General features: G+C 40.5%; 1 protein-coding gene across 2 annotated transcripts in view; it reads right to left on the bottom strand.

The window, feature by feature from the left end:
* The window catches only part of TTC27 (tetratricopeptide repeat domain 27), a 169338-nt gene that overhangs the window by 91129 nt on the left and 51132 nt on the right, over positions 1 to 27077 (bottom strand). For both annotated transcript variants that reach the window (XM_054980541.1, XM_054980549.1), the window contains exons 6-9: positions 20892 to 21056; positions 12880 to 13016; positions 11822 to 11934; positions 10968 to 11034 (exon numbers count right to left, since the gene is read on the bottom strand). In XM_054980541.1, coding sequence (XP_054836516.1) covers positions 10968 to 11034; positions 11822 to 11934; positions 12880 to 13016; positions 20892 to 21056 — 482 coding nt within the window. The remainder of the gene's footprint in view (positions 1 to 10967; positions 11035 to 11821; positions 11935 to 12879; positions 13017 to 20891; positions 21057 to 27077) is intronic.

The raw sequence follows: 27077 nt of genomic DNA, 5'->3' as shown, positions 1-27077 counted from the left end.
TTCATCTAGTTATGAAAAAGTAGCAGGAAGTCCAGCTCAGATATGAAGACAAATGGAAATTCTTGAGCATGAGATTCAGTATACCTGGTCCAAATATGTAACAGAAAAGTATCTTATCAGTATTTTGGGGTGTATTCAGGAATCCCTATCAAATTCAGAATTATAATCAAATTCAAGTATTGGAATTCACTAGATTTATTATTCCCTATGGGGTAAACTTTCTATGGGGCTTTAGGGACTGTTTTTAAAATGTGTGGTGTAGTGAGGGCCAGGGCCGGCGCCACCATTGAAGCAGTGAGGTGGGCGCCACGGGGCCGGAGGGGGTGCTGGAGGGGGTGCCGGGGTGGAGGTGTGCGCCACGGAGCTGGCGTGGCAGGCCCGCAGCAGCTGGAGCCAGCCAGCCAGCCAGCCCCGTGCCGCCGCCACCCGCCCCAGGCCAGGCGCAGCTGCCATGGACCAGGCACAGCAGGCGGCTGGGACGGTGTGTGGAGCGCGGGCAGCCTCTGTGCACCACCCCAGCCACCTGCCAGCCAATGGGCCCGGGTTTGCTGTGTGATGACATCATCACGTTGTGATGTCATCTCGCAGTCTGGGGGCGCATGTGCGCACTCTGGGGGCATACATGGGGGGGGGTGGCCACGGGAGCCAGAAACCCTGGCACCGGCGGTGGTGAGGGCTGCCTACTTCAAAGATCCTCCCAAGTTTCAAGTAACTCCAATCAACAGATCTGATTCTACAGACTCCTGAACAAGGTTCTCCCAGCCAATCGTTGTAGCCTATGCTGGGGGGATCACATGTTTTCTCTAGCCCCCCCAGAAAGAGTCCACCTTAAGGAATATTTCCCCTTAGCCAAATATATTCAGATTCCCCCAAAAGCCAAAAACAAATACTAGACTGGCATTTTGGACTCAAATATCATGAACACCAATATTTATTGGATTTCTGATATGCAAATCTGAAAAATATCAAATTTTTAGTGCATTTGATAACATACTCATTGGCATAGAAATGTGGGACTTTCTATAAAAATGTATGAACTGCTTTCCATAGGACATTCAGGTACCAAGAGTAAAGAGCTAGCTCCTGCCAACATCTTTCCTGGCACTCACCAAATGTTTTTGAAAGTATGGGGGACCAGATGGGGGCATTGCCCAGCAAGGCTTCTAATTGGCTATGCAGATTTTTTAAAAAGTTGCTTTGGTAGCAGTTGCCACCACAACACAAGGATCTACACTACGTGACTGAAATTAAGTTGTGTGTATGCAAGAAATTTTTATTCTATCATTTTCATTTTAAAAAACATCTTGTTAAACAGTTTCTCCCAAAATGTTGGAAATTTGCTATGACAATTATGCATATCCTGACTCCCTGATATGTTATGGTTGGCTCCACCTCCTGTAGCAACAATTTTATGGTTGCACCCACCACCCATGTCAGACTTGCAAAAGGTTACCCCAGTAGGACACTATACTAGGTAACAGCCTAATGTGTACCAGCATAATGCGGACATGGACTAAAGTCCACTTGCACAACAGTATATTATAGCTAAGAATCTTTATCCTTAACATCACCTCTTGAGCAGTATGCATTAAATCTATTTTTAAATGGGAAACTGAGGCTGAGATACAGAAATGCATCCATGACAACTCATATTCACTGGATAAGCCTTTCTCATACATTTCTCTATACTATAATATGCCACAAATTGATCATAATGTTCTGCAAAGAGCATACAGCCAACAGTAGTACAAACAAAAATAGTTTCAAGAAATGTTTTATATTTATTTGAAATGTCAACAGTTAAAGCTATAAGAAGCTTCTAAATGATTTTGCTAATTTTGCTGGCTTTTGCTGTAATAAATTGGATTTGGATTTTGGATTTTGCTAATATTCTTGCGCTCTTTATTGTACCTGAAGGAGAAATTCCAAACTCATATGGTTGAGTCTAGAGAAGGTGTGGTAAAGTGGTTAGAGTGTTGGACTAGAATCTGGAAGACCCAGATTCAAATCACCACTCTATCATTGAAGCTTTCTAGGTGACCTTGGGTAAGTCACATATATTCAGCCTAACCCCTCCTTCACAGGGCTGTTGTGAGGATAAAATAGAGGAGAGGAGAACAATGTAAGCTGCTTTGTATCCTCACTGGGGAGAAAAGCAGTGTATAAATATGATAAATAAGTAAATCTGTTCTGTTTTCTCTTTATTCTTCTGTCTCCTGTACCCTATGAAAAGAAAGATTAACTCTAGGATGCAGCATCAGGAGCTGAAGCAGGAAGGGGGGAAAACACTGGTGGAAATTGCTACCCACACCTCACAACTCCTGAGTGAATGGAGCAGGAGCTCACACAAGAGTGGGGGGTGGGGATTTCTGCTAATTTACCTTCCCGCTGCAGCTCCCCATGCCACATCCCAGGGATCCTCTGCACCTCAGAATTACGAGGATTTCAGTGAGGGGAAGGTAGTAAAGAAGATCCCTGCTGTTCTGAGTAAACTGGATCCAATCCATTATTCAAACAATTTAACCACTGCTAAAGTGCTCAATGGGCTCAATAAATTTAAGAGCAGTGCAACTGAAAAGATAGATAGACTTCTGGTTTGGGATCCATGAAGGTCTAACGCAGTTCAGGGAGCTGAGCTGTCCGTGCCACTGTTTGTAGGGGCTGGAGGGGCGCAAATTGCCCATAGCCCCCTGTTCTCAGGCAGAGAACAAGCAAGTACGCTCAAGACCTCGAGAGTGCGTTGATCTCGGGTGTGAGGGGGGGTCTACGCAACGATCCCCCATCCACCCTTGAGGTCCCACTCGTAGACAGGCAGCCAAGATCTCTGCAGCGGCTCTGGAGTCAATTTCTGACATAAGACACTCATGCCCAAGCTTCAGCAACACAAAGAAGTACTTTGAATCGATTGGATAATTGAAGCAGTGATTACAACCCAAGAGAAACGTTTAAGAAGATAAAGATTGCTATCTCTCAGTACGGGACAGATTACAATAAGAAATAAAGTGATAAAGAGAATTAGGCGACTGCGATAGACTTAATATATAACTGAGAAAGTTCCGGCATACAAATTGCTAAGAAGTGACTTTTTAAAAAGAAGTTAGAGCGGAAAAATGAATATTGTTTACATACCTGCGGCTTGGAGGAGATAGTGGACTGTGAGAAAGTTTCAGCATCGTGAGAGCTGCTGTGCAACGGAGAGGAACATGAAGTGCGTCACAACCATAAAGAGATGGACGAGAAGCGGCTTGTAACCAACAGAAGTGGAACATCGCCATTTTGAAGAAGGGCAGAGTTTTGACTTCAAGGAAAACGGAAGTAGGACATCTTGGATAAGGGTAAGGGCGGCTGCCTCAAATAAGATCATAGAGAAAAGACGCCCGGCATTTTGGATTTCGTAAACACTAACTTTTGGGAAAACAATTTAAATTCGGACTTTTAAAAATAAAAGAATAAATTTGCGCCACGGAGTTAAGGAAAAGAGCGGACTCGTGGGAGCGAAGTAAAGCTAGCCCATGATGTCGAAAAAGGACTGGCAGATGGCGCTGGAAAATTTAGATTAAAAAGTTAGAGGGAAATAAAGAGATGGAGAAAAATGTTATGGAAGGAAATAAAGAGCTTAAAGATATGATGCAAGAGATGGCAAAAAATTTGAAGGACTTTAAAGAGGCATTTAAATTGGAGATGGCAGAACTATCCAAGAATATGGATCAAGTCCAAAAAGACTTACAAGTCACACAGCAGAGAGTTAACGCAGTAGAAAACGCGGCTGACACCTTGGCGGATGTGCATAGAACGGAGATGAGAGGAGTGAAGGGAAGAATGGCCGTAGCTGAATGTAAACAAATGGAAAAACAACTTAGATTTCGTGGGATCCCGGAAGTTTTGGAAAAATCAACCCAAGAGCATATTACAGAAATTCTGGCAGGTTACCTGGACAAAGAGGAAGTGGAAATAGCAGCTCTTCTGGATGTGGCATATAGGATTAATTCAAAATTTGCGGCTCAAAAGAAGCTACCAAGAGATATGATCGTGCAATTTACAACTAGAAGCATCAGAGAGTCAATTGTGAGTAAACAATTCCAGGATCCATTAGAAGTCGACGGGAAAGCGGTGAGAATCATGAAAGAGCTGCCCAGATCGGTGTTGTTGGAGAGGAAAAAGTATAGAGAGCTGGTCCAGATGTTAAAAGATTTGAAAATTAGATACAGATGGGAAATACCTGAAGGGCTGGCTTTCGAATTTGGTGGAGTTAGGAGGAATATTAGATCTGGTCAGGAGATGGAAACGTTTATTAAAGACAATGAAAAAGACTTACCAAAGAGAGCTAAAATTTGACCATGGAGTGTAAAATTATATCTTGGAATGTAAATGGACTAAATTCACCTTCTAAACGTAAGATTATATTCCACTGGTTTTTAAAAGTTTGCAAGAGACGCATATCAAAAAACAGGATGTAAAATATTTAAAACTTGCAAAACTTGGAAATGAATTTGCAGCGGCTTCCAAAAAGAAGAAGAGAGGAGTTGTATTGTATATAAAGGAAGAGCTGCAGCCTAAATTAGTTTTATGTGATACAGAAGCCAGATATATAGCAGTGGAAATAATTTGGAACTCAAAGAAGACTTTGGTGATTGGAATTTATGCGCCTAATGGTGCGAAAGAAAACTTTTTCAAGGACTTACAGAAACAGTTAGATGAACTGACCTATGATCAAATAATTCTGGCAGGCGACTTCAATGGAGTTACAAACTTGGAAGAAGACAAGAAATCTAAAAGTGCACATAAAAAAAGAGGACTTTTGCCAAAATCTTTTTTTGCGATTAAGGAACAAGAAAGTCTGGAAGATGTATGGAGGAGACAAAACCCCAAAAATAGACAATATACATTCTATTCAGCAAGACATTTCACACTATCAAGAATTGACATGATCTGGGCCTCCAAAGAATTGGCGGTATGGACTAAAGATGTGGAGATAGTACCTAGGGTAGGCTCAGATCATAATCCGATTATGTGGAGATTTGGGAAAAATACTAAAAGAAGAGGATGGAGGATAAATGAGGATTTGCTGCAGACAGAAGAAAATATTGCGTTGCTACGGAGGGAGACCAAATTTTTTATACAATATAATATGAATAAGGATGTACCAACCTACAAGGTATGGGACACCTATAAAGCTGTGACAAGAGGAATATTAATGGACTTGAATGCAAGGGATAGAAGGAGAAAGGAAGAAAAGAGACATGAAATTATGGAGAAAATTAAACCCAAATAGATACAACTTAAGAGAAGACCAGGGAAGAAGAAAATATATCAGGATATAAAAATTCTGCAGGAACAACTGATGGCAATGAATAATAAAGAATTGAAGTGGAATTTGAAAAAAATGAATCAGAAGTCGTTTGAAGGTGCAAATAAACCTGGGAAATATCTAGCTTGGCAATTAAAAAAGAAAAAGAAGAAAACCATAATTAAGATTCGAGAAGAGGATAAAACACTGTTGGATCAACCGGCTATCAGTAAAGCCTTTTTTAAATTTTATGCAAAATTGTACCAAAAAAAAGGAGGTGAATAGAGATTCAATAGCGGAATATTTGAAGAAAATGAAGCTTCCAATAATTTCAGAGGAATGGAAAGAAAAGTTAAACAGAGAAGTGACAGAGGAAGAAATAAAAGAAGCTATACAATCAACCAAATTAGGGAAAGCACCAGGTCCGGATGGAATAACAGCAAAGTTCTATAAAATGATAGCTAATGAACTGGCACCTTTTTTAAGAGAGGTAATGAATGAAACTTTGCAAGGCCAAAGGATTCCTGACTCATGGAACGAAGCCAACATATCGTTGATTCCAAAAGACGGACAAGATTTGACCAATGTTAAAAATTATCGGCCAATTTCGTTGCTGAATAATGACTACAAGATTTTTGCAAAAATTTTGGCGGAAAAGTTAAAAGGATGGCTGTTGGAATTTATTGCAGAGGAACAGGCTGGATTTCTACCTAATAGACAAATTAAGGATAACCTAAGGACAGTAATAAACGCTATTGAATACTATGATAAGCATTGTGATAGGGAAGTTGGTTTCTTTTTCGTGGACGCGGAAAAAGCATTTGACAACCTGAATTGGGGCTTTATGTTTGCCACCATGGAAAAGCTGCAAATGGGAGAAAAGTTCATACAAGCAGTTAAAGAAATTTATAAAGACCAGTGTGCAGCGACTGTAGTGAACGATGATTTGACCAAAAAGCTGAAAATAAGCAAAGGTACAAGACAGGGCTGCCTATTGTCTCCATTGTTGTTTATTTTGATTTTGGAAATATTGTTGATTCAAATACGAGAGGACGATACAATTCGAGGCATAAAAATAAAGGAATTTTCTTACAAAGTCAGAGCATTTGCGGATGATGTAATGTTAATAGTTGAAGATCCAATATACAATATGCCAAAAATAATAGATAAAATAAAGGAATTTGGAGACCTGGCTGGATTCTATGTGAACAAAAAGAAGTCGAAGATATTGTGTAAGAATATGACAAAAAAACACAGATGAGCAATGCTGCAATGCACTAAGTTATTGACACAATGTTCACAAAAATATTTTATGTGTAAACTTGAGAATAATGTACAAAAGTGAAATACAAAATGTGAAATTCTAAAACATCATCACTGTAGTATCATCACAATAAATCAAACACAGCAAGATATTACAACGCTGAGTAGCGTGTGTATCCTCAAAAAGGGAATGATCCCATGAGTTCTCTTATAAATTATCTTCAGTTTGTACACTGAGGATTCCCGCTGAAACCGTGGGGGCAGATGAAAAGTCCCTCCGGAGATAGTGGAGAGGAGCTGGAAGACTGGGAGGAGAAGATGGAATATGCAGGTAGAGAAAAGCAACCGGGAGTCCCCGAAAGGGGACCTCCCCGCCCGACAAGCTTCCGGGTATTTCAAGCTTGTTTCATGAGCACTTCTTTGCGGGGCGTTATTTCTCCTACCACGATGTTAATTCTCTAAACAATAAACAAAGGCAAAATACAATATCTGCCATCATAACCCTTATCAGGACATCTCTCCAATTCCCAAATACTCACCCGACTCTCCCACAAATTCTTTCATGTGCTGAGTCTCTGCGCACTTCCAGGGACCGCCTCAATCGTGCTACACCAACCCCGAATATATTCTCAACTGACTGGTACACTTAAAGAAATATGCACATAATATTTATATCACAGCCTACTATGAGAGAAAGAGAGGGGGGGGGAATGCCCCTGTAGAATCCAAAATCAACCCAGAAAACAATTTAAATTAAGATCTGAATTGAGTCCATTGAGCTGTAGTGTCTGGAGGCGAAAGATCCACTCCGCCTCTCTTCTCAGAAGATCTCGTTGGACATTAATGTGCTCGTCATGTCGTGCTACATATAAAACCGTATAGATGAAGGAAATAGAGCCGCTGTGTTGGGACATGTAGTGTTCTACTAATGGTGCTTCATTGACACTATGACGTATCCTAGAGACATGCTCACTGATCCGGACACGTACTGGACGGTTAGTGCTGCCAATATAAAGCTTATTGCACGGACATCTAATAGCATACACGACCTTGTCTGTCGAGAATTGGTTACACTTGAAGTCTGTCAATCTCCCGTCAGTTCTAATGTCAGCCTGTGGCCACACTAGCGCACACACCTTACAGTGTCCACAGGCGAAATGCCCCTTCGGAAGGTCGATGTTTTCCACTCTCCGGTTGAATGCAGTGTGTACCAAGCGATCCCCTATGCTCCTGGTTTTTTTAAATCCAACAGTGGGTGGAGATTCACACCCCCCTATGTCCGATATAATGTGCCAATGTTGCAAGATGGTCTGTTTAATTTCAATGGCCAAAGACGTGTATTCCAAGGAGCACGCAATAGTGGTTCGTGTAGACCTGACTCCAGATTCCAATAAGCTTTCTCTCACAGCCAAATCCGCTCTGTTCTTCGCCCGTTGAACTATCCTGAAGGGATAACCTCTATTCTGGAAGGCTTGACACATTTCCCTACTTCCTGTTTGGTAATCACTGTCCCGGGTGGAATTTCTCTTTAAATGTAACAATTGGCCATATGGAATATTTTTGACCAAGTGTCTGGGGTGGTGGGACTCATAATCTAAATATGAATTTCTATCGGTATTTTTCTTAAATGGTCTAACTCCAATCCTATCCGATGCGTCCCTAAATGTAACAACGTCCAAAAAACTAACGCAGGTAGTACCAGTTGCCATAGTGAAATTAACGTTGGAGTCTATTTGATTCATCCACATTTCAAAGGCATTAACATCCCCTTGATCTTTATAAAGGACATACACGTCGTCAATGTATCTCAAATATTTAACAATCTTATCATGAAAAGGATTCGCGTCAGCAGACAAAATATATTCTGATTCCAGATGTCCCATATAGAGATTTGCAATGCTTGGGGCGGCCGAACATCCCATGGCCACCCCTTTGATTTGAAAATAGCACTGATCCTTAAACTGGAAATAGTTCTTCTCCAGCACTAAGTCTGCTAACTGTAAAAGAAATGGGGTACTAGGTACTTGATGTTCCCGGTTGCTTTTCTCTACCTGCATATTCCATCTTCTCCTCCCAGTCTTCCAGCTCCTCTCCACTATCTCCAGAGGGACTTTTCATCTGCCCCCGCGGTTTCAGCGGGAATCCTCAGTGTACAAACTGAAGATAATTTATAAGAGAACTCATGGGATCATTCCCTTTTTGAGGATACACACGCTACACAGCGTTGTAATATCTTGCTGTGTTTGATTTATTGTGATGATACTACAGTGATGATGTTTTAGAATTTCACATTTTGTATTTCACTTTTGTACATTATTCTCAAGTTTACACATAAAATATTTTTGTGAACATTGTGTCAATAACTTAGTGCATTGCAGCATTGCTCATCTGTGTTTTTTGGTAATTTTGGGTTGGTGAGCATTTTGATAGCCTGATTTGGGTCCAGTTAAGAATATGACAAAGCAAAACCAGCAAGAACTAATGGAGATAACGGATTGCGAGGTAACTAACAAAGTGAAATATCTAGGCATTGAGCTGACTGCGAAAAATATAGACTTATTCAAAAATAATTATGAGAAGCTGTGGCTACAAATAGAAAGAGATTTGATAAAATGGAATAAATTAAACTTGTCATGGTTGGGAAGAATAGCAGCAGTGAAGATGAATGTGTTACCACATGTGATGTTTTTGTTGCAAACAATTCCAATTATCTGAGACTTCAAACAATTTGATAAATGGCAAAGGAAAATTTCAGACTTTGTGTGGGCAGGCAAGAAACCCCGTGTGAAAATGAAAGTATTACAAGATTCGAAAGAAAGAGGTGGACTGCAACTGCCAAATATAAGACTATATTATGAAGCAATTTGTTTGGTCTGGTTAAAAGATTGGATAAAGTCAAAAGACCGTAAACTGCTGGCTTTGGAGGGATACAAAAAACTGTTTGGATGGCATGCGTATTTGTGGTACGATAAAGTTAAAGCGGACTCTATGTTTTTGCATCACTATATTAGAAGAAGCCTTTTCACAATCTGGAAGAAATATAAGGACTATATGGAAGATGGCATCCCCTCATGGGTGGTACCATATGAAGTAATAGATCCGAGAGCTGTCTATAATGAACAACAATGTTTAACTTACAAAGAGATAATGTTGACGGAACATAAAATGTTAAAAATAAAAACGGAAGAAGAGTTATCTTCTCATTATGGATGGTTCCAATACAGGCAAATTAGAGATCTTTACAACTCGGACTGTTTAAAGGGAGGAATAAGATTGAAAAACTCGGAATCAGAAGAAGTGATTTTACAAGAAGGTAAAAAAGAAATTTCGAAAATTTATAAAATACTTCTAAAATGGCATACGGAAGATGAGACAGTCAAAGTCCAGATGGTGAAATGGGCAATAAACTTTCATAAAGAAATAACAATGGAATCTTGGGAGCATTTGTGGAAAAATACATTGAAGATTTCAACTTGTACCAATATCAAAGAGAATGTTTATAAAATGATGTATAGGTGGTATTTAACACCAAAGAAAATTGCGCTAGGAAATACTAATATGTCAGATAGATGCTGGAAACGTAAAAAGCATGAAGGATCAATATATCATATGTGGTGGACTTGTGAGGTAGCTAAGCAATACTGGGGAGATATAATTGAAGTAATTAATGAGGTTTTGCAAATCCAAATAAATAAGAACCCATAATTGTTGCTACTGAACTTGGGAATGGAAGATGTTCCAATGCAGCACAGAACATTGTTATTTTATATGACTACAGCAGCAAGACTTTTATATGCGCAGAAATGGAAAGTGCAAGGAATACCAACTATAGAAGATTGGATTTACAAATTGCTGTACATGGCAGAAATGGACTAAATGACAAGAAAACTGAAAGATCTCGATCCAGGAGAATATATTGCAGATTGGGGGAAATTGAAACAGTATTTAGGAAAAAAATGGGATGTGAAGGGAGGACTGTGGCAGTTTGAGATCTATTAATTTGTGATTTTAAAAAATAGAAGAGAGAAGTAACTTTACCATTAATGGGAAAATTTTAGCTATTAATTAATCTAAGCTAGTATTATTATTAAGGAGACTTTATTAAAAATATACAGTTCAAATAGCGACGTAGAGATAGATATATTAGTGGATTTGATATAGTATATATAAAAGAATTTGAATATGCTTAGAATAAGAGATATAATATATATGATTTAGAAGAATATAGTTGAAAATAAGTTAAGTAATAAGATAGGTTAAGGGTTGGAAAGCTGTTGGAAGTCTACAAGGAGGGGGGAGGGAAAGGGTGGGGGTTGATATAAATTAGGTAAGATGGGGAATGTGTGTATTAATTATGTACTCACCAATAAAAATTTTATAAAAAAAATAAAAATGAAAAGATAGATAAGTTCCTTACTGATGTAAAAGCAAGCAGCTCCTCTTCAGTGAGTTTATGGACTGGATTGTTTTTCTGAAAGTCTATGCTGTAAAATAAAATCATATTTTGAGTATTAATAAAATTAAAATGTAGCTTGCTGTTACATAAGACTTTGCTTTTGAAAAGTTTCAAGTTAATTAAAAAGAACTGTCCTCAAATACACTTTCAAAACTTAGACGAGATAGCTACAAAAGTAGGTATGAACAGATCATTAAATATCTTTCACATATAACCTGAAACAGTCAACATGAAATTGAGTTTATTTGCAAATTTAGAACAATGGATACCCCAGGATTGAATCAGAACACAGGATTTTTCTCACATTACAGACGGTAATTTTCTGCGCTTTGCTCCCAGGCTCTATCAAGCTAACTACAACACATATTATAGCTAGCTTTTTTACACTATAATTTACAGTACCCCTCCCACTCTCTGCCTGGTTTATAAGGATACCTTCCTTTTTTCATTCCTCACATCTGATGAAGGGAGCTTTGACTCTCAAAACCTCATACACTGGAAATCAAGTTGGTCTTTAAGGTGCTACTGGACCAAAATCTTGCTCTTCTACTACTGACCAACACCGCTACCCACCAGAAACAGTCAGATCTAAACTGTCATAATCCGGCAACTTTGCCTTGTCTGAAGGTGGCGGAGTGCAGAAGCCTCTAGAATTGCCAGTGGGTCCAAAAATGATTCTGTATCCTCAACCATCCTTAAAAGAAAACACAGTGGATGCCTAGAGCTGCTCCTGAGCTCTAAAACATTTTTTCCTAACAATTTTTCTGCAAAGATTTCAGAAAAAAAAATTTGATGGAACATATGCATCACTTTACCAAATTCCAAGGATAACAGCAAGCTCTTCTGCACACAAGTCAGGCATCTGTTTCGGATGAGTATCTGCAAACTTTATTTCATTTAGCACCGTGTCATCATCCAGAGCACAATTCTGTTGGGAAATTCGCAAGTGATAAATTCCACCTAAATCTTTCCTTTGTCTGAAAGTGGTAACTTTAAAAAAATGCTGAATGGCAGGGTCCGGTTGGAATTTTGTCAGGAATATAAATTTTCAAGTTCACTAATCAGCAGAAAAACGCTATTTTGGCTGAGTTGAAGGTGTTCGGTTAGAGATGAGGGGGGGGCATTAAATTGTGCAAGGAGTGGAGAAGCTTTTTCTTCCTCTTCCATAACACTAGCTCAGGGGCCGGTGCTAAAGTTATTGAACTGAAGACTGAAAACAGAAAAGAGAAGTACTACTTCACTCAATGAGTAATTAACTTGTGGAATTCACCACCACAGGATATAGTGACGGCAACTAGTTTAATTGCCTTTAAAAGGTATTGGACAAATTTATGAAGAGCAGATTTATCAATGACTATTAGTCACAGTGACTAAATGGAACCTCCATGTTCAGAGGCTGTAATCTTCTGAATGCTAATGGGGGGGGCAACAACAAGGGGAAGGTTTTGTTTCCCTTGCCCTGCTTATAGGCCTTCCAGGATATCTGGCTGGCTGGACTAGAGAAACCACTGGTCTGATCCACCATGGCTGCACTTACTTTCTTAGCTGGCAGTATAAAAGGTTACCATTAGGAATTATGCAAACTCTTGTTGCACTTTGCAATTTTTTTCAAAATACATTTATTCACCACAACCTAAAAAAAAAAATCTTTTAGAAAGAAAGTTGTACTGACATTTTCTGTATAATTCTAATATATATATTATACAGTTTTAATTTATAGCACCTAAAAAATAAACCCACAGTATGGACATAATTTGATAAGGAGACAAACAGTTCAACACAAAGACATACTTGAAGGCAATACTGCAAACTATGTGTAGGTTGAACAGGACACGGCATTGCAAAAGAAGGCAATTCATTTTTAGTTCTATACCTGTGCTAAATTTTCTAATGGCGTAGGTGCTGGACTAAGCTCATGGTGACGAAGAAGGACGTTATCTTTCCTTTGAACATCTAATATAAGCTGTGCTACACATTTTTCCTGGAATCGTGTCCTTTTCCCCAGAACACCTGCAAAAAATAAGCCATTAGGATAAAACAGGAATTCCAGTACACAAGGGCAGAAGCTGGAGATTAAACATACGTGAACAGAACATAGTGGTGTATGGCAACCTATTAATAAATGGAACCCTTACATCTGAGAAAGAGAAAACTGAATCTATATAAAAGATATAAAAAATAAACTGGGCTAGATTCTGCGGCTGCATGAACAGAAAGTGATCACACTGACTTACCTTTCCCCATTTTCCACAGTCTCCAGAATGGCATTGCAGTGGGTCATGGGACTTCCATGGCCCAAAAAACCACTAGGCCAAGCGGCCAGCAGCCAGGAGGCGGAAATCAAGCAGAACTCTGCCGCCCTTCATCTACCATGCTTTGTAATTATACCCCTGCTGCCCCAGCAATGCCTTTTCAGGGACCAGAAAGCTGCAGAAGGGCAGGTGGGGAAAGATCTGCGACCTTAAGTTGCTTCCATTTGCACAGCCAAAAAATCCAAGCCACTTTTTATTAGTTTGAGTGATGTTACTAAGACCAAAGAACGTTGCTTTTTAAAAAACAAAAGCAGTGCATGAAATGGGCTGCAAGGGAAATATAGTCACCTAGGAATCATGTTTAACATTTCCTGTTGCCAAAGAATCTAAGACTAGGAACTAGAAATCAATGCAAAAATTGACAGAAGGGAGCTAAGAGATCAAGGAGATATGGAAATAGTGATGGTAGAGATTTTAGGAAAGGCATTTCAAACCAAATTAGAATTGACTACTTTTTACCCCATTTTATATTCCACAATACATTTGTACAAGAGCAAAACTTTGCCTGTTCAGCAAACTTAATCTGTTAGCAAGGACTACCTCTTAATGACTACCACCAGCAGAGACTTAGGGCTTTTCTGCACACTTGATTTACTTCTGATTTTCTTAGCAATCAATCTCCAAGCACTGGAATCAGTTTCGGAATGGTTCTCCTGCATGTCTGTGGGATGGAGCCCAGAGTACCAGCTGCTAAGTGCTTTTCAAACCATGCTGCTTTTTTTTGGCACCAGAAGTGGCCATCTCCCCTCTCCTGGATCACCACAGCTTTAGTAATTTTTTAAAATCATAATTTTCATATCAATATATTGACCTACCTTTGTAACAACAGATGCATTAGATTCTCTCTATTCCCAGCTTTCACTTTTTAAAAAAGTAAGTCTCTAACCCCTTCCCTTTTGGAGATACAAGGAAAAAGGTGTATCTCCACAAAGGAAGGCACTAGACACTTTTTAAAAAATGAAAAATTAAAAAAATGGGAATTCAGGGAATCTGCTGCATCTGCTGTACAACAATGAGTTGAGACAGATAAATCAAAATGATGATTTAAAAATGTAGAAACCAGAAGGGGGGAGGAAGGTGAGGGGAATGGTTTGATGATGGCAAATGTCCAATAATCAAAAAGTGAGCTGGAGGTTGGTGGAAATGGATGGGACAAACAAAACCAAAAGAAACATTACACACGAGGGAAAAAATTTACTCAAAATTGGCTTCCAGAAAAAGATTGGGGTAAAAGCGGTCTCAAAAGAATTGAAAAAAAATGGGGGGTGGGAATCTGAAGTGAAAATGAAAGGCAAAAAAAATGTGTACGGCGATCAGGGGAGAAATCAAAGTGGTATGTGGCCAGAACTGTCGGGGAAAAGCCATGTGGAAAACTCCTTATTCTTGCCCAGGATACTCCAAAAATTAACATACGCCACAGTAAATAACTTTTTTATAGAGCTGGTCACCCTTGTTTGGCCAGCCAAAGGTCTAATTTTCCAATGCTAATCTAGACTTTAGACATCCTCTTCTAAAAAGCATTCTAGTGAATGTAATCTTGGTATCTTTTATGTAATGCAAACATTTTACTGAATATGAGTATTTTAGATGAGAACATACATAGCATTCAACATTTGGTAGAAAATAGATTTCTTAGGCTGATGCAATTCTTCACTGCTTAATTCAGAACATTTTACTGAATATGAGTATTTTAGATGAGAACATACATAGCATTCAACATTTGGTAGAAAATAGATTTCTTAGGCTGATGCAATTCTTCACTGCTTAATTCAGAACGCCTAAGAGTATAAGTCCCATTTTTCTTCATTAAGGCCATATGTGAGTCCAAAATGTCACTGATTTCATAGAGTCATGCACTAGAATGGCTCTAACCAACTCATGCATTTCCCTGAAGACATCAGGCGAATCCAGGAAGACAGCATGACCGCTCTGTTTCAGTCTCATCTCTCTTTTTTAAACTAAACTTAAGATCACAAGATCTTCAGTAACTATATCTGAGGTTATAGCAATAAATCTTCTCTCCAGCATAGGAAGGTTTAGTTATAGATGGTAGTATAAAAGAATGGTCAATGTGTGGGGGGTGGCTGTGAAGTAGAAAAGAGATCCTATATTCCAGATGAAACAGATGTTTCATGTAGCCAGAAATAGAACTTATTTGCATGTACATGCATAATGGTTGCAGAATATTGATAAGGATATTGGCTTCTGAATAGGTTCATAAGTCTGGTGGTTTCAAATTAGATATAGATCCTTAAATGTTTATTCACAGACCCAGTCACAAAGACTTATTTCCCTCAGTTCATCACTAACAGAATAAATACTTCCCTCACCCACGTAGACACAGAGGCTTTTCCATACAGATTCACTGAACCTCTCTGAACTAGACTCTGTGACAGACTCACTTGCCTCTCTACTGACCGACTTAAACTTTCTCTCAGCACTCAGCCTAAAAGCTGTAGTTGACTCTGGCCCTTAGGGTCCAGTCACAGCATGCTTCACCCATCCAGCCCACCTCCTCCTTGCTTTAGAGACCTGCATTTTTGACCACAGTAACAAGTATTTAAAACCCCACATTAACCAGCAGAAACAAAACACACAAACTATTTATATGATAAAACATTACACTTATGCTTAAGTATCTTCTCTATTTCCTTTATGCCTGCCCTTCCGGGTCTCAGTCTCCTGATTTCTTAGTTGCAATCTCCTTTTGGTTGGTGATTGAGCCAAGGAATAGAAATTCTTTATCAATTGCAATTTCTTCATTGTTAACCTTAAAGTTGTGGAATTCCTCAGTGGTCATTACTTGTGTCGTCTTGATGTTCAGCAGTAATGCTGCCTTGGCACTTTCTCTTTTATCTTCCATCAGTACTTGTTTCAAATCTTCACTATTTTCTGTCAGTATTTTGACATCATCTGCATATCTCAAATTAGTATTTTTTTTCATCAACTCACTCCACCTTCATCTAAATCTAATCCAGCTTTCCTTACGATATGTTCTGCATATCATCATAAAGAACAGAAAGACAAATAAAATACATCCTCGTCTGACATCTTTGCCTATTGGAAACCAATATTGCCAGACTTCAAGCCTTGGTTTCTATCAATAAAAGGTAGAGGGAGAAGGCAAGGTCCTTTCCAAGGATGGGTTAGCTTTTGTGGGAAGACTCAGTTTCGAACCTCCTATTTCTGGGTAAGGTGATCGAGCGGGCAGTTGCAGAACAGCCAACGTAGAGAGAGTCATGGAACAACGTAAGTGACAAGCAAATTTCTAACTGTGACCAACTAACTAAAGCAATTACAGCTACAATATATCTAATATATTCAAAGATTTTTTTATAGTTAATTACAACAAAAACTCTAAGTGGCTATAAGGCTGATTACACACAGTTCATAGGAAACACAATCCAGAGGCGAGCTTACAATGTCAAACAAAATACAAAGTGCTAAAATGCTGAAAAGTATACAGTCTGAATGATGCTCACAATCAACAACTGAACCCCCATATACCACAGAGCAATATAAAGAGTACAAACGCAGAAATCAAAATCTGTATTGAAAGCAGCTACAAGCTTGCAATAATTTGAACATCAAACAATAGACTTGTTTGTAGTAACCGGTTACTACTTATTTGAATATGGGATAATTCAAACCTTGCAAGCTTGTAGCTGCTATGAATTTTTTGGTTTGTCACAAATCAAGTCTATTGTTTGATGTTCAAATTATTGCAAGCTTGTTCTCAAAGGAAAAGCAGAGCAGAGCAGATCCGCTCAGGATCCACTCCAGGGAGCTTGGGGGCAGGGTGGCTGGGTGGCTGGGAAGGTATGTCAGAGCAGCAGGACGATGGGAGGTAGAGAGTCAGGGAAAGGTTCCTGAAGCTGGCAAGCAGCGAGCAGTGGCAGAAGGAGCTGCTGAGGCTGCTGCCACTGCCGCTACTCCACCATCCTATTCTTAAAAACGGAGAAGGTAAACAGAGAGGGGAAGGAGTCTCCGACTACAGTTCCCAGGTAAACTTGTGCAGACTCACATTGCTCAGCTCTCTGGTTGGCAGGGAGAGCTGCCTATCAAGGTTATGTGGGCTAATGTTAGGGTTTCCACAGCAACAAAAGGTCTGCAGACATTCCGGGCCTATGTTGCCTACGAGATCAATGGATCAGCGCCAGCCTGTCTCATGTCATGAAGCATTCACAAATCGAACGAATCAGCCCCAAAAGTTGTGGATTGCGTTAAAAAACGGGGCCCCACAAAACGCGTTTTGCGATACGTGAATCAGTCTGATTCGTCATGAAATTTGATTCATATTATGATTCATGCCCATGTCTAATGATAAAACATCCCTTCTTGTTTAGCACATTTCCAGCATACATTTGAAGCATCCTTATACATTCTAGCCAATTTTTCAGGAGACATATACCAACGATACATCATCTTATAAAAATTTTCCTTGATACTAGAGCTTAATGTAAATTTCAACCCCCTTGTCCAAATATTTTCGCATTGCTCCATTAATATATCATGTCACAGTTGCTTGCCCATTTAATTATACATTCTTTTACTTGATCTTTTTCTGCCTCAAACCTCAACAAGAGTTTGTACATTTTAAAAAGAACATGTTCATCATTTGTACAGAGGACAATTTCAAATTCAGTTTTAGATTGCTCAAAGTCATAATGTCTTTTATCTAATTTAAATCTCTCCAAAATTTGCATATAGGGAAACCATTGGCAAACATGCCCTTCTGCTGCTAAATCGTTCTTGACTTAATTTTAACTTGACCTTGAGAAAATTCAAACAAGCCATGATAAGTTAACCATTTAGTTGGGCTCACCATTTCCCTTCTAAAATGAGCTTTCTGTGATGATAACCAGAGATATTTTCGAGCAAAACCTAGGTTTGTATTTATTCCATACTCTCAAAACGGCACGCCTTGCATAATGATTATTAAACTTTGCATTAGCCTTAAATTTGCCATACCATAGATACCCATGCCACCCAAATTTTAAGTCATGCCCTTCAACGTCTAATAGTCTTCTGTTTTTTAACAATAATCCATTCCTTCATCCAGACCAGACAGCTGCAAAATATAATCTCAAATCTGGTAGACCCAAACCTCCTCTGTCTTTGACCTATTTCAGTCCAGTTTCCGCCTGGGCTACAGGACGGAGATGGCACTGGTTGCCCTCACAGACAATCTTCGTCGGCACCTGGATCGTAGGCATCATAGTCAACTGGCACACAGTTGACTATGATTTGTTGACCCGCTGTCTTGACAAAGTGGGGTTAGAGGGACTGCCTTGCAGTGGCTTGTCTCTTTTCTCCATGGTTGGGGATAGAGGGTGGCGCTGGGGGAGAAATTGTCACTGTGCCACCTGTTGATGTGCGGTGCCCCACAGGGGTCGATTCTCTCCCTGATGTTATTCAACATCTACATGTGTTCCCTTGCCCAGCTAGTACAAAGTTTTGGATTGGGGTGCCATCAGAATGCGGATAACACTCAGTTGTATCTGTTGATGGACAGTCAGCCGGACTCTGCGCCAGATGCCTTGGGCTGGAGTTTTGGAGGCCATGACTGGATGGTTGAAACAGAGTCAACTGAAACTGTATCTCATGAAGACGTAGGTCCTGCACTTAGGTCGTGGGATGTTAGGTTCAGGAATCCACGTCCCGGCACTCAATGGGGTGCCGCTTGCACCTGTTCTGATGATCAGGAGTCTGCAGCTGATTCTGGATGCCTCCTTATTGATGGAGGCCCAAATCACTGCGATTGCCAGGTCTGTCTTTTTCCACCTGCATCAGGTCAGGCAGCTTGTCCCTTATCTTTCAACCTATGACCTAATGACAGTGATCCAGGCAATGGTCACCAGATTAGACTACTGTAACTCACTCTATGCAGGACTTCCCTTGCAATCTCATCTGGAAATTGCAATGGGTCCAAAATGCAGCTATGCACGTCCTTAAGGGGATGCCCCATAAGGCACATATAACACCTGTTTTGCATTAGCTGCACTGACTCTCAGTGGAGTTCTGGATTAGGTTCAAGGTTTTAACCTATAAAGCCCTTAGCGGACTGGGTCCAGCATATCTGCCTCTCACCATATGTTCCCCAGAGAGTGCTTTGGTCGGCCGATAAACAACTGCTGGTGGTCCCTGGCTCCAAGGATGCTCACCTGGCCTCGACCGGGGCCAGAGCCTTTTTTGGTCCTGGCATCAACCTGGCGGAACATTCTGTCCATGGAAACTAGGGCCCAGAGGGATTTGTTATCCTTCCGCCAGGCCTGTAAGACAGAGATGTTCCGTCAGACATATGGCTAAGGTTGGGTTGTGGGCGAGCTCCTTTGCCAGTCTCCTGTCGAGGGGAGATCGTAACCCCCCTTCCCCCAATTCTTTACCAACTCGCTTAGTACTGTTTACCGTCTCCCACCCCATGGGATGTATTGGGTTGGGTTCAGCAATATGGGCTGCCATGCAGAGTTGCGGTTCTCTAATACTGAATTCTATGTTTTAATGTGTTTTTAATGTGGTTTTATTACATGATGTTATCTGCTCTGAGCCTGTCTGCAGGGAGAGCGAACTGTAAATTAAAGAATAACAATAACAATAACAATAACAGAGACAACATCACACACTGCAGTCTACTAAGGTCCAATGTGATCAAAGAGACTAAGCCAAGATTCAAAGGAAGCAAACTCCCAGCTAAGTCCTATTTGTGCAAACCACAGCCATATTTTTTTGCTCATACTCTCTAATACTACAGTTCTTTGCACAAGCTGACAAACTATAAGTCTTAAACCCATTCCACACTGTTGGCAACTCCACTTAAGCAGTTAATTTGTTACAGAACATGCGAGTTAAAAAGAGAACACAACAAAGAGAAGATATTGACAAGAAAAGGTGTGCAGGATCAAACCCTGTATTCATACATGTTCATGTAAAGCATTTTGTCACTAGAGATGGGCACGAACCAGAAAAAAAACAAACTGTGTGGTTTGTGGTTTGTTGCATTTCTTGAACCACGAACTTTCACAAACCTGCCCCAGTTCGTGAACCGGTTCGTTTGGTTTGTGAAAATGTCATATCCAGGTCAGCAAATCGTCACTTCTGGGTTAGCAGAAGGTCACTTCCGGGCCAGCAGAAGGCCTGCAGAAAGTCCATCCCATTTCCTAGGAAACTGATTGATTGGCGCTAGGCTGTCTGCAGTGACAAACCACAAAACGAACCAAACAAACCAGCCTAAAGTTCGTGGTGGTTCATCAGAAATGGGCTCTGACAAACAGCCGGTTCACGAACCACGAACCAGCCTGGTTCATTATGAACTTTGGTTTGTATTTCGGTTTGTGCCCATCTCTATTTGTCACCCCTTGGCTGAAATCTGAAACCCAAAGCATTGGAGGTATTTTCTCCTGAAAATACTTTAAATTTTATTCAAGGAAAAAAATAGATTAACGAAAAGTCATTATAAGAAAACAACTGAAAGAAGCATAAGTACAATTAAAATGATGGAAAACAGAAGTCAGTGCCTTGTAACCCAAGATAATTTCTATAGTCCTTATTAGTTTAAACAGGAAAAGTAACATACCTGTCAAATCAATCTGTAACTTGGTCATATCTTTTGCTGCAAGGAAGTGTTGTTTGGCTTTTTTATACTCAAAAAAATTCAAAAATGTGTAAGCACACTCTAGATGGAATTGAACAGCAAGATGCCAGCATTCATCATCAGTGAACAAAGCCTCCATTTCCAATACTGCAAAACAAAAAGGCAGTAAAAGATATAAGATCTTCAAGGAAATAGAACAAGAATGAGAACCACATTAGCTTTGCCAGTCAAAAATCAACTGACACCAGTGACTAAGGCCCTTTCCGCACGGTCAATTTTTGGTGATTCTGATTTCATTCTGCTTCACTCAATCTCCAGCTTTCCACATGAGAGGGCGACTCTGATTCTGTTCTGCTTCTCTCGATCTCCAGCTTTCCACATAAGGAAAGGAGGCATGAGATGCAGAACTGACCTTTCCCTGGCTTTCTCCGGACCGTTTCCATGCACACATACAGCGACCTTTTTTTGAAGCCACTGTTGAAATTGCTACTGCTGCGTCCTGTGTGTGTGCATGCAAGTCCAAGTCCCAAACTGGATCTCCCTCCACCTTTTCCTTTCCATGGGTGCTGATTGGTTGGCCACCCAGTGAAAACCACTCCCTCCCTACCCAGCTGTGCACACACTTCCTTTTATTTTTTCCCCTTAAGCCAGGGATGGTTTGTAACGCACGCTCAGAAACGGCGGCTGCAAATTGGTCCCTCTCCGACTGTACACACACTTCCTTTTATTTTTTTCCCCTAAAGCCAAGGACGGTTATGTGTGCTCAGAAACAGCTACTGCAAATTGGTCACTCCCTGGCTGTGCAAGCACATCTCCAGCCCCCACAAAAGGCGGCTTCAAACAAACATAAGAAAGTAGACACCAAAGTGTGCCATGTGGAAAGCATCATTCGTCTCAAGAAAACAGACACCAAATCGCCTTGCAGGGAGGAGCCAAGCCAATTCAGCGGCAATCAACGTGAGTGCACAGCCGCGCCCGCTTTAAAATGTGCCATGCAGAAAGCATCCAATTTAAAATTTACATGGCCTCATCATCCTCTGATTTTTCACAAACACGTTTTAGAGCACCAGAAGGGACACTGTCCTTTATTGTAAAGTTTCAGAACTTCAATATTTTTGAAAAATATCCTCTTGGGAATCAAATATACCTTAATGAAAGAGAATACGTTACTTTAATTGGGCAAAAGATTAAAAAAAATTCAGTGGGGTGATGGGGGGAGTCTATTGTTTATTTCATTTCTATTCCATCTTTCTAGCTGTGACTTAGGGCAGATTACAAAATAACAATGCAACAAGATAATATATTAATAATGCAATAAAACCATGCTGTGACATAAGCCACACTCACAGCCCCACTATGAGGCAGATTTTCCCTCCAAAGGTTTGCTTGCTGTTGCTGCGCAGTCTCCGGTAGCATGTCTCTGAGTCTAATTGAAATGTCTTTTTGTCCCACACTTAAAACATATATTTGTGGCTTATATCCCAGCACAAATATTTGGTAGAGTAGAAACCAGATCCCACATCTTCTATAAATGAAATAGCAAGGAAACAGGTTTATAAAACAAGTAGGGTTGGTATATAGGTAGTCAGGGCAAGAAAAGCTGAGGTAAATTTTGATTGTAGAACAGAATACTTCACAAACGTTAGGCACAATAATCTTTTAAAGCTTAGTTCCACCATCTACTACCACCTGCTGGATTAAAAAATGGTCGCAGTCATTAAGAAAACTCAAGAAGAAATTATAGAATGAATCTCCCAAGAAATATCCTCTTCCCTTTCAAGCAAACTTGAAAGTTTGCTAAGCAAAGTAAAGCAAGACTATGGAAATATTTTAGCCAAGATGTGTCAAGGGGACCAAGATTCTTCCAAACTAAATCCAGAAGACAACGAACCAGCACTGCTAACTCAGCAAACTGATCAGGCTATGAAAGGAGTTTCTGAAGATTTGATTGATTGATTGATTGCATTTCTAGACCGCCCTCCCCGTCGGACAGGCTCAGGGTGGTGTAACAGCATACAATTTGTAACATACAGTTTAAAAACAATAAAAATATAAACTAACATTAAAACACTATTCCATATACAATTAAATTTCTCAATTGGCGGATATAATTTCTGCATATAGTGTCTTTATTGTATCTTTTTAATTATGATTTTTAACAGACCAAAATATAAAATATATAATAGATTAATCCACTAATTTAAGACTACACCAAATTTTAGGCTACTAAGTCGAGTAATGGAACTAATATTAAATAATCTGTGATAGAATTTAACATGGATATATAATGTATAGATGTTTATAGTTTCATTCTTGCAGGATCTTCAACAATGGTGGAAGTATAATTTGCATCGCTTTGGACTATCTACTTGGAATTGAGGAAGGGGAATAAAAAAAATAGTTCATATATCTTACTAGAAATGTCAGACCCCGCCAGGGATGGGGGATTCCTCACCCCTGCCCCCCACACCCCGCTCCCCCTTACCTGGCCAGCAGGGGGAGTGAACCTTCCATGCCCGCTGCCATGAGCTTCAGCCACCTGGGCCCGTTTTTGCCCGGATCAGGCCGCTGCGGAGTGCGGGAGTACTTCTGCCCTCCACAGGAGCACTCCTGCCCTCCACAGCAGCCCAAAATGTGCCTGTTTTGGCCCAGATTGGTCTTGTTTCAGGCCCGTTTTGGTGAGCAGCGGGCCCGAAACGAGCCCAATCTGGGCCAAAACAGGCACATTTTGAGCCACTTTGGAGGGCAGGAGCGCTTACACGCTCCGCAGCAGCCCCAATCCAGGCCCCTGTGGAGTATGGGTGCACTCCCAGGGCCGGTTGCCTTGCAAAGGCTTGTCATTGCGCTTGCGGTAGTGCGTGCACAAACCCCCCACCCCCACAGGTAAGTTCCAGGCCCCAATCCCCTGCTGGGAGGTTGACGGGGCCAGGCAATCCTATATCTTACTTATATTTTGTAGGTACTTTAGTTTATTATTATTACTCAATGTATTTTATAATATGCATAATCTGTTAGATCTACTTAATAGTTTTCTGTATAAGGTTCTACGCACTCTTAATTGTTCTTTCTTATTTCCTAAATAAAATTTAATTTTTTTATATAAAAAAGCTTAGTTTCAGAAGTTACAGACTTAGGTTACTTTAACAAGGGTTCTTCATAGATTTCACTTTACAGCTAAGGTGTTCTGACTTCAACACAGCACTCTTTTCCCTTTACACTAGACCTGGAGTCCTCCTCAGAGCCAAACCCCACTTTTATAGACACTGGGCAGGAATTATTCTTCTCCAAAAGACATAACCTTGATTGCTTGGCTGAAGGGGAGTTTCCTTTATCTATCTACTTTCTCTGCCAACACCACACCCCAATTCTATCTTGTCTCTGTAAATTAGTGATGGCTTTCACACTTAAGTACTTTAACTAAAAGTCTTCTTTAAACCTAGAGCTACCCCAGTTGGGGCAAACTTTTTCTTTTTCCTCACATAGAGGATTATTAGTCTGACCCTCTTTGTCAGACTCCAAATTTCAACTCCTCCAATAATTCTGTCAGCACCGTTACCTTCTCACTGGCCAATCACAGAAAGGGGGAAGCAACCTGTCAATCATACTCCCTTCAATAAATTTTTTTAAACCCTTCCACTCTCTGGGGCTGCACTAAGTAAACTTTTCATTTAAATCTCAGCCCTAGATCCCTTCCAGTCCATCTTCCACCCAGGGCATGGGACGGAGACACTGCTGGTCGCCCTCATTGATGACCTCCGCAGACACTTGGATTGAGGTGGATTGGTGCTGCTGTTATTATTGGATCTGTCAGCAACATCAATAAGGCTGATTATGAACTCTTGACCCACTGCCTTGCCGATGTGGGGATACGAAGGGTTGCCTTGCAAAGGCTTGTCTCCTTTCTCCATGGTCAGCGACAAAGGATGGCACTTGGGGAGAGACTGTCATCTCACTGACCAACGGTGTGCGGTGTCCTACTAAAGGCAATACTCTGCCCACTTCTATTTAATATCTATATGCGCCCCCTTGCCCAGTTGGTGCGGAGTTTCAGACTTGAGTGTTATCAATATGCAGATGACACCCAGTTATATCTGATGATGGACAGCTGGCCTGGCTTGGCCCCGGGTGTCCTGGAGCATGCTTTTGAAACCGTGACGGGTTGGCTGAAAGAGTTGACTGAAATCAAACACTACGAAGACAGAGGTCCTGTATTTGAGTCACAGGGGTTTAGGTACCAGACTCCAACTCCAGACCTTCAATGGGGTGCCACTTGTGCCAGTGTCGTTGATTAGGAGCCTGGGGGTGATTCTAGATGCGTCCTTGAAATGGAGGTGCAGGTCACAGTGGTTTCCAGGTCCTCTTTTTTCCATTTACAACAGCTTGTCCCTTACCTTTCGACCAGCGACTTAACTACAGTGATCCAGGCAATGGTCATCTCTAGGCTGGACTACTGTAACTCGCTCTACCGGAGCTTCCCTTGAGTCTGACCCAGAGACTATAGTTGGTCCAAAATGCAGCAGCACGTGTTATAGTTGGAGCGCTGAGCAGAGTGCATACAACACTTATATTGCGCCAGCTGCATTCATTGCCAGTTGAGTACCGGATCAGGTACAAGGTTTGGGTATTAACCTATAAAGCTCTATGCGGACTGGGACCAGCGTATCTGCAGGACCGCCTCTCCCCATGTGTGTCCCAGAGGATGCTCTGATCAGGAGAGAAACATCTATTGGTGCTCCCTGGACCAAGGGAAGCCCACCTGACTTCAACCAGAGCCAGGGCGTTTTCAGTCCTGGCTCCAGTCTAGTGAAACTCTCTGTCTACTGAGACCAAGGCCCGGCAGGATTTGTTATAGTTTCGTCAGGCCTGTATGTTCCACCAGGCATATGGTTGAGGGTCAGGCTTGGCCTCTGTCAGCCAAAAAATGAAAAATAAAGAGGAATATAAGATCTGAACCCTCCCTACTAAAGGTTGTTCACCACCTTGCTCTGCTGAACTGAATTGCTGTTTTATTGACTGCCACCATCTGGTTACTATATTTATTGTATTTCAATGTATATTTATGATTGAATGTTTTAAAATTTTGATTGTTTTTATATTGCATAAATTAAAATGTTAATGTGTTTTTAACTTCTTGTAATCTGCCCTGAGCCCTTCCTGGGGAGGGTGGAATAGAAATGTAAAGTAAATAAATAAATAAATAAATAAAAAAAGCCCATTCCATAACAAGCACAAACACTGACATTAAATTACAGTGCTACTCCCTTAAAAAAATGGCTTTCTGGACAATTTTGTTTTACATGCTCTGAGGAACAATAAAAGGGGGAGCAGAGAATGCTCTCGTATGGGCAGCTTTATCCATTTGCATGGTGTCATCTTTAAAAGGCTTTGTTAAATTCAGCATAGCAGCACATATCTTAGGCAGACATGTAAAAGCCCAGGAAAAAAGGATTTCTTTCCATTTTTCTCAATGGAAAAACTGGGAAGTTTGGAGGAACACTGAAGTATGGGTAGGCAGCATGGTGTGACATGCCCCTACCTATTTCAAATTTAACTCTGATGAAGTACAACGGCACTGAAATTAATGCTCACTATGGTAGGTAAAATTAGGGAAAACATTACAGTACAGTAACAATGGCAAGAGTTATCCATTGTGCAGATATACTATATTCCAGGTGATGAAAAAGATGGAAAGCAGAATGGAATCCATGAAGAAGCGACACAAGGGGAGAAAGGAACACTGAAGTTCATGAAGCAGTCCAAGCTAAGAGGTAAGAGCCTGAGAAATACTTCAACTGGGACCAACAATTTGTCTTGAATTATATCTTTTAATTCATCATTTTCCTTTATCATCCTACAAGCTACCAAGCTCAAGACTTTAGACACTGGGTGCTTTAAGGAATCCTACGATTCTTCAGAACTAAGCATAGAGGCAGAAATGTTCTTGGAAAATTCCCAATTCTGATCATCTTGGCTCACTTTTTGGTATGGTTCACTAAAGCTGCAAAATAGTTTACAAAAATGGATCAATCACTTGAACTCATGCATTCAAAAGAATCTACCTTTCCCAAGATAACACACTTTTAAAATAAAGGGTTTAGTTCTTGGAAGAATTTCACCAAGGTCACAGACAAGAAAGAGGGGTGAATAAGCAATATAATCTTACCATAG

The sequence above is a fragment of the Eublepharis macularius genome, chromosome 1 (genome assembly GCF_028583425.1).
Source record: "Eublepharis macularius isolate TG4126 chromosome 1, MPM_Emac_v1.0, whole genome shotgun sequence".
Classification (NCBI taxonomy): domain Eukaryota; kingdom Metazoa; phylum Chordata; class Lepidosauria; order Squamata; family Eublepharidae; genus Eublepharis; species Eublepharis macularius.
The sequence above is the reverse complement of the archived record's forward strand: the minus strand, read 5'-3'. Positions and strand labels throughout refer to the sequence as shown.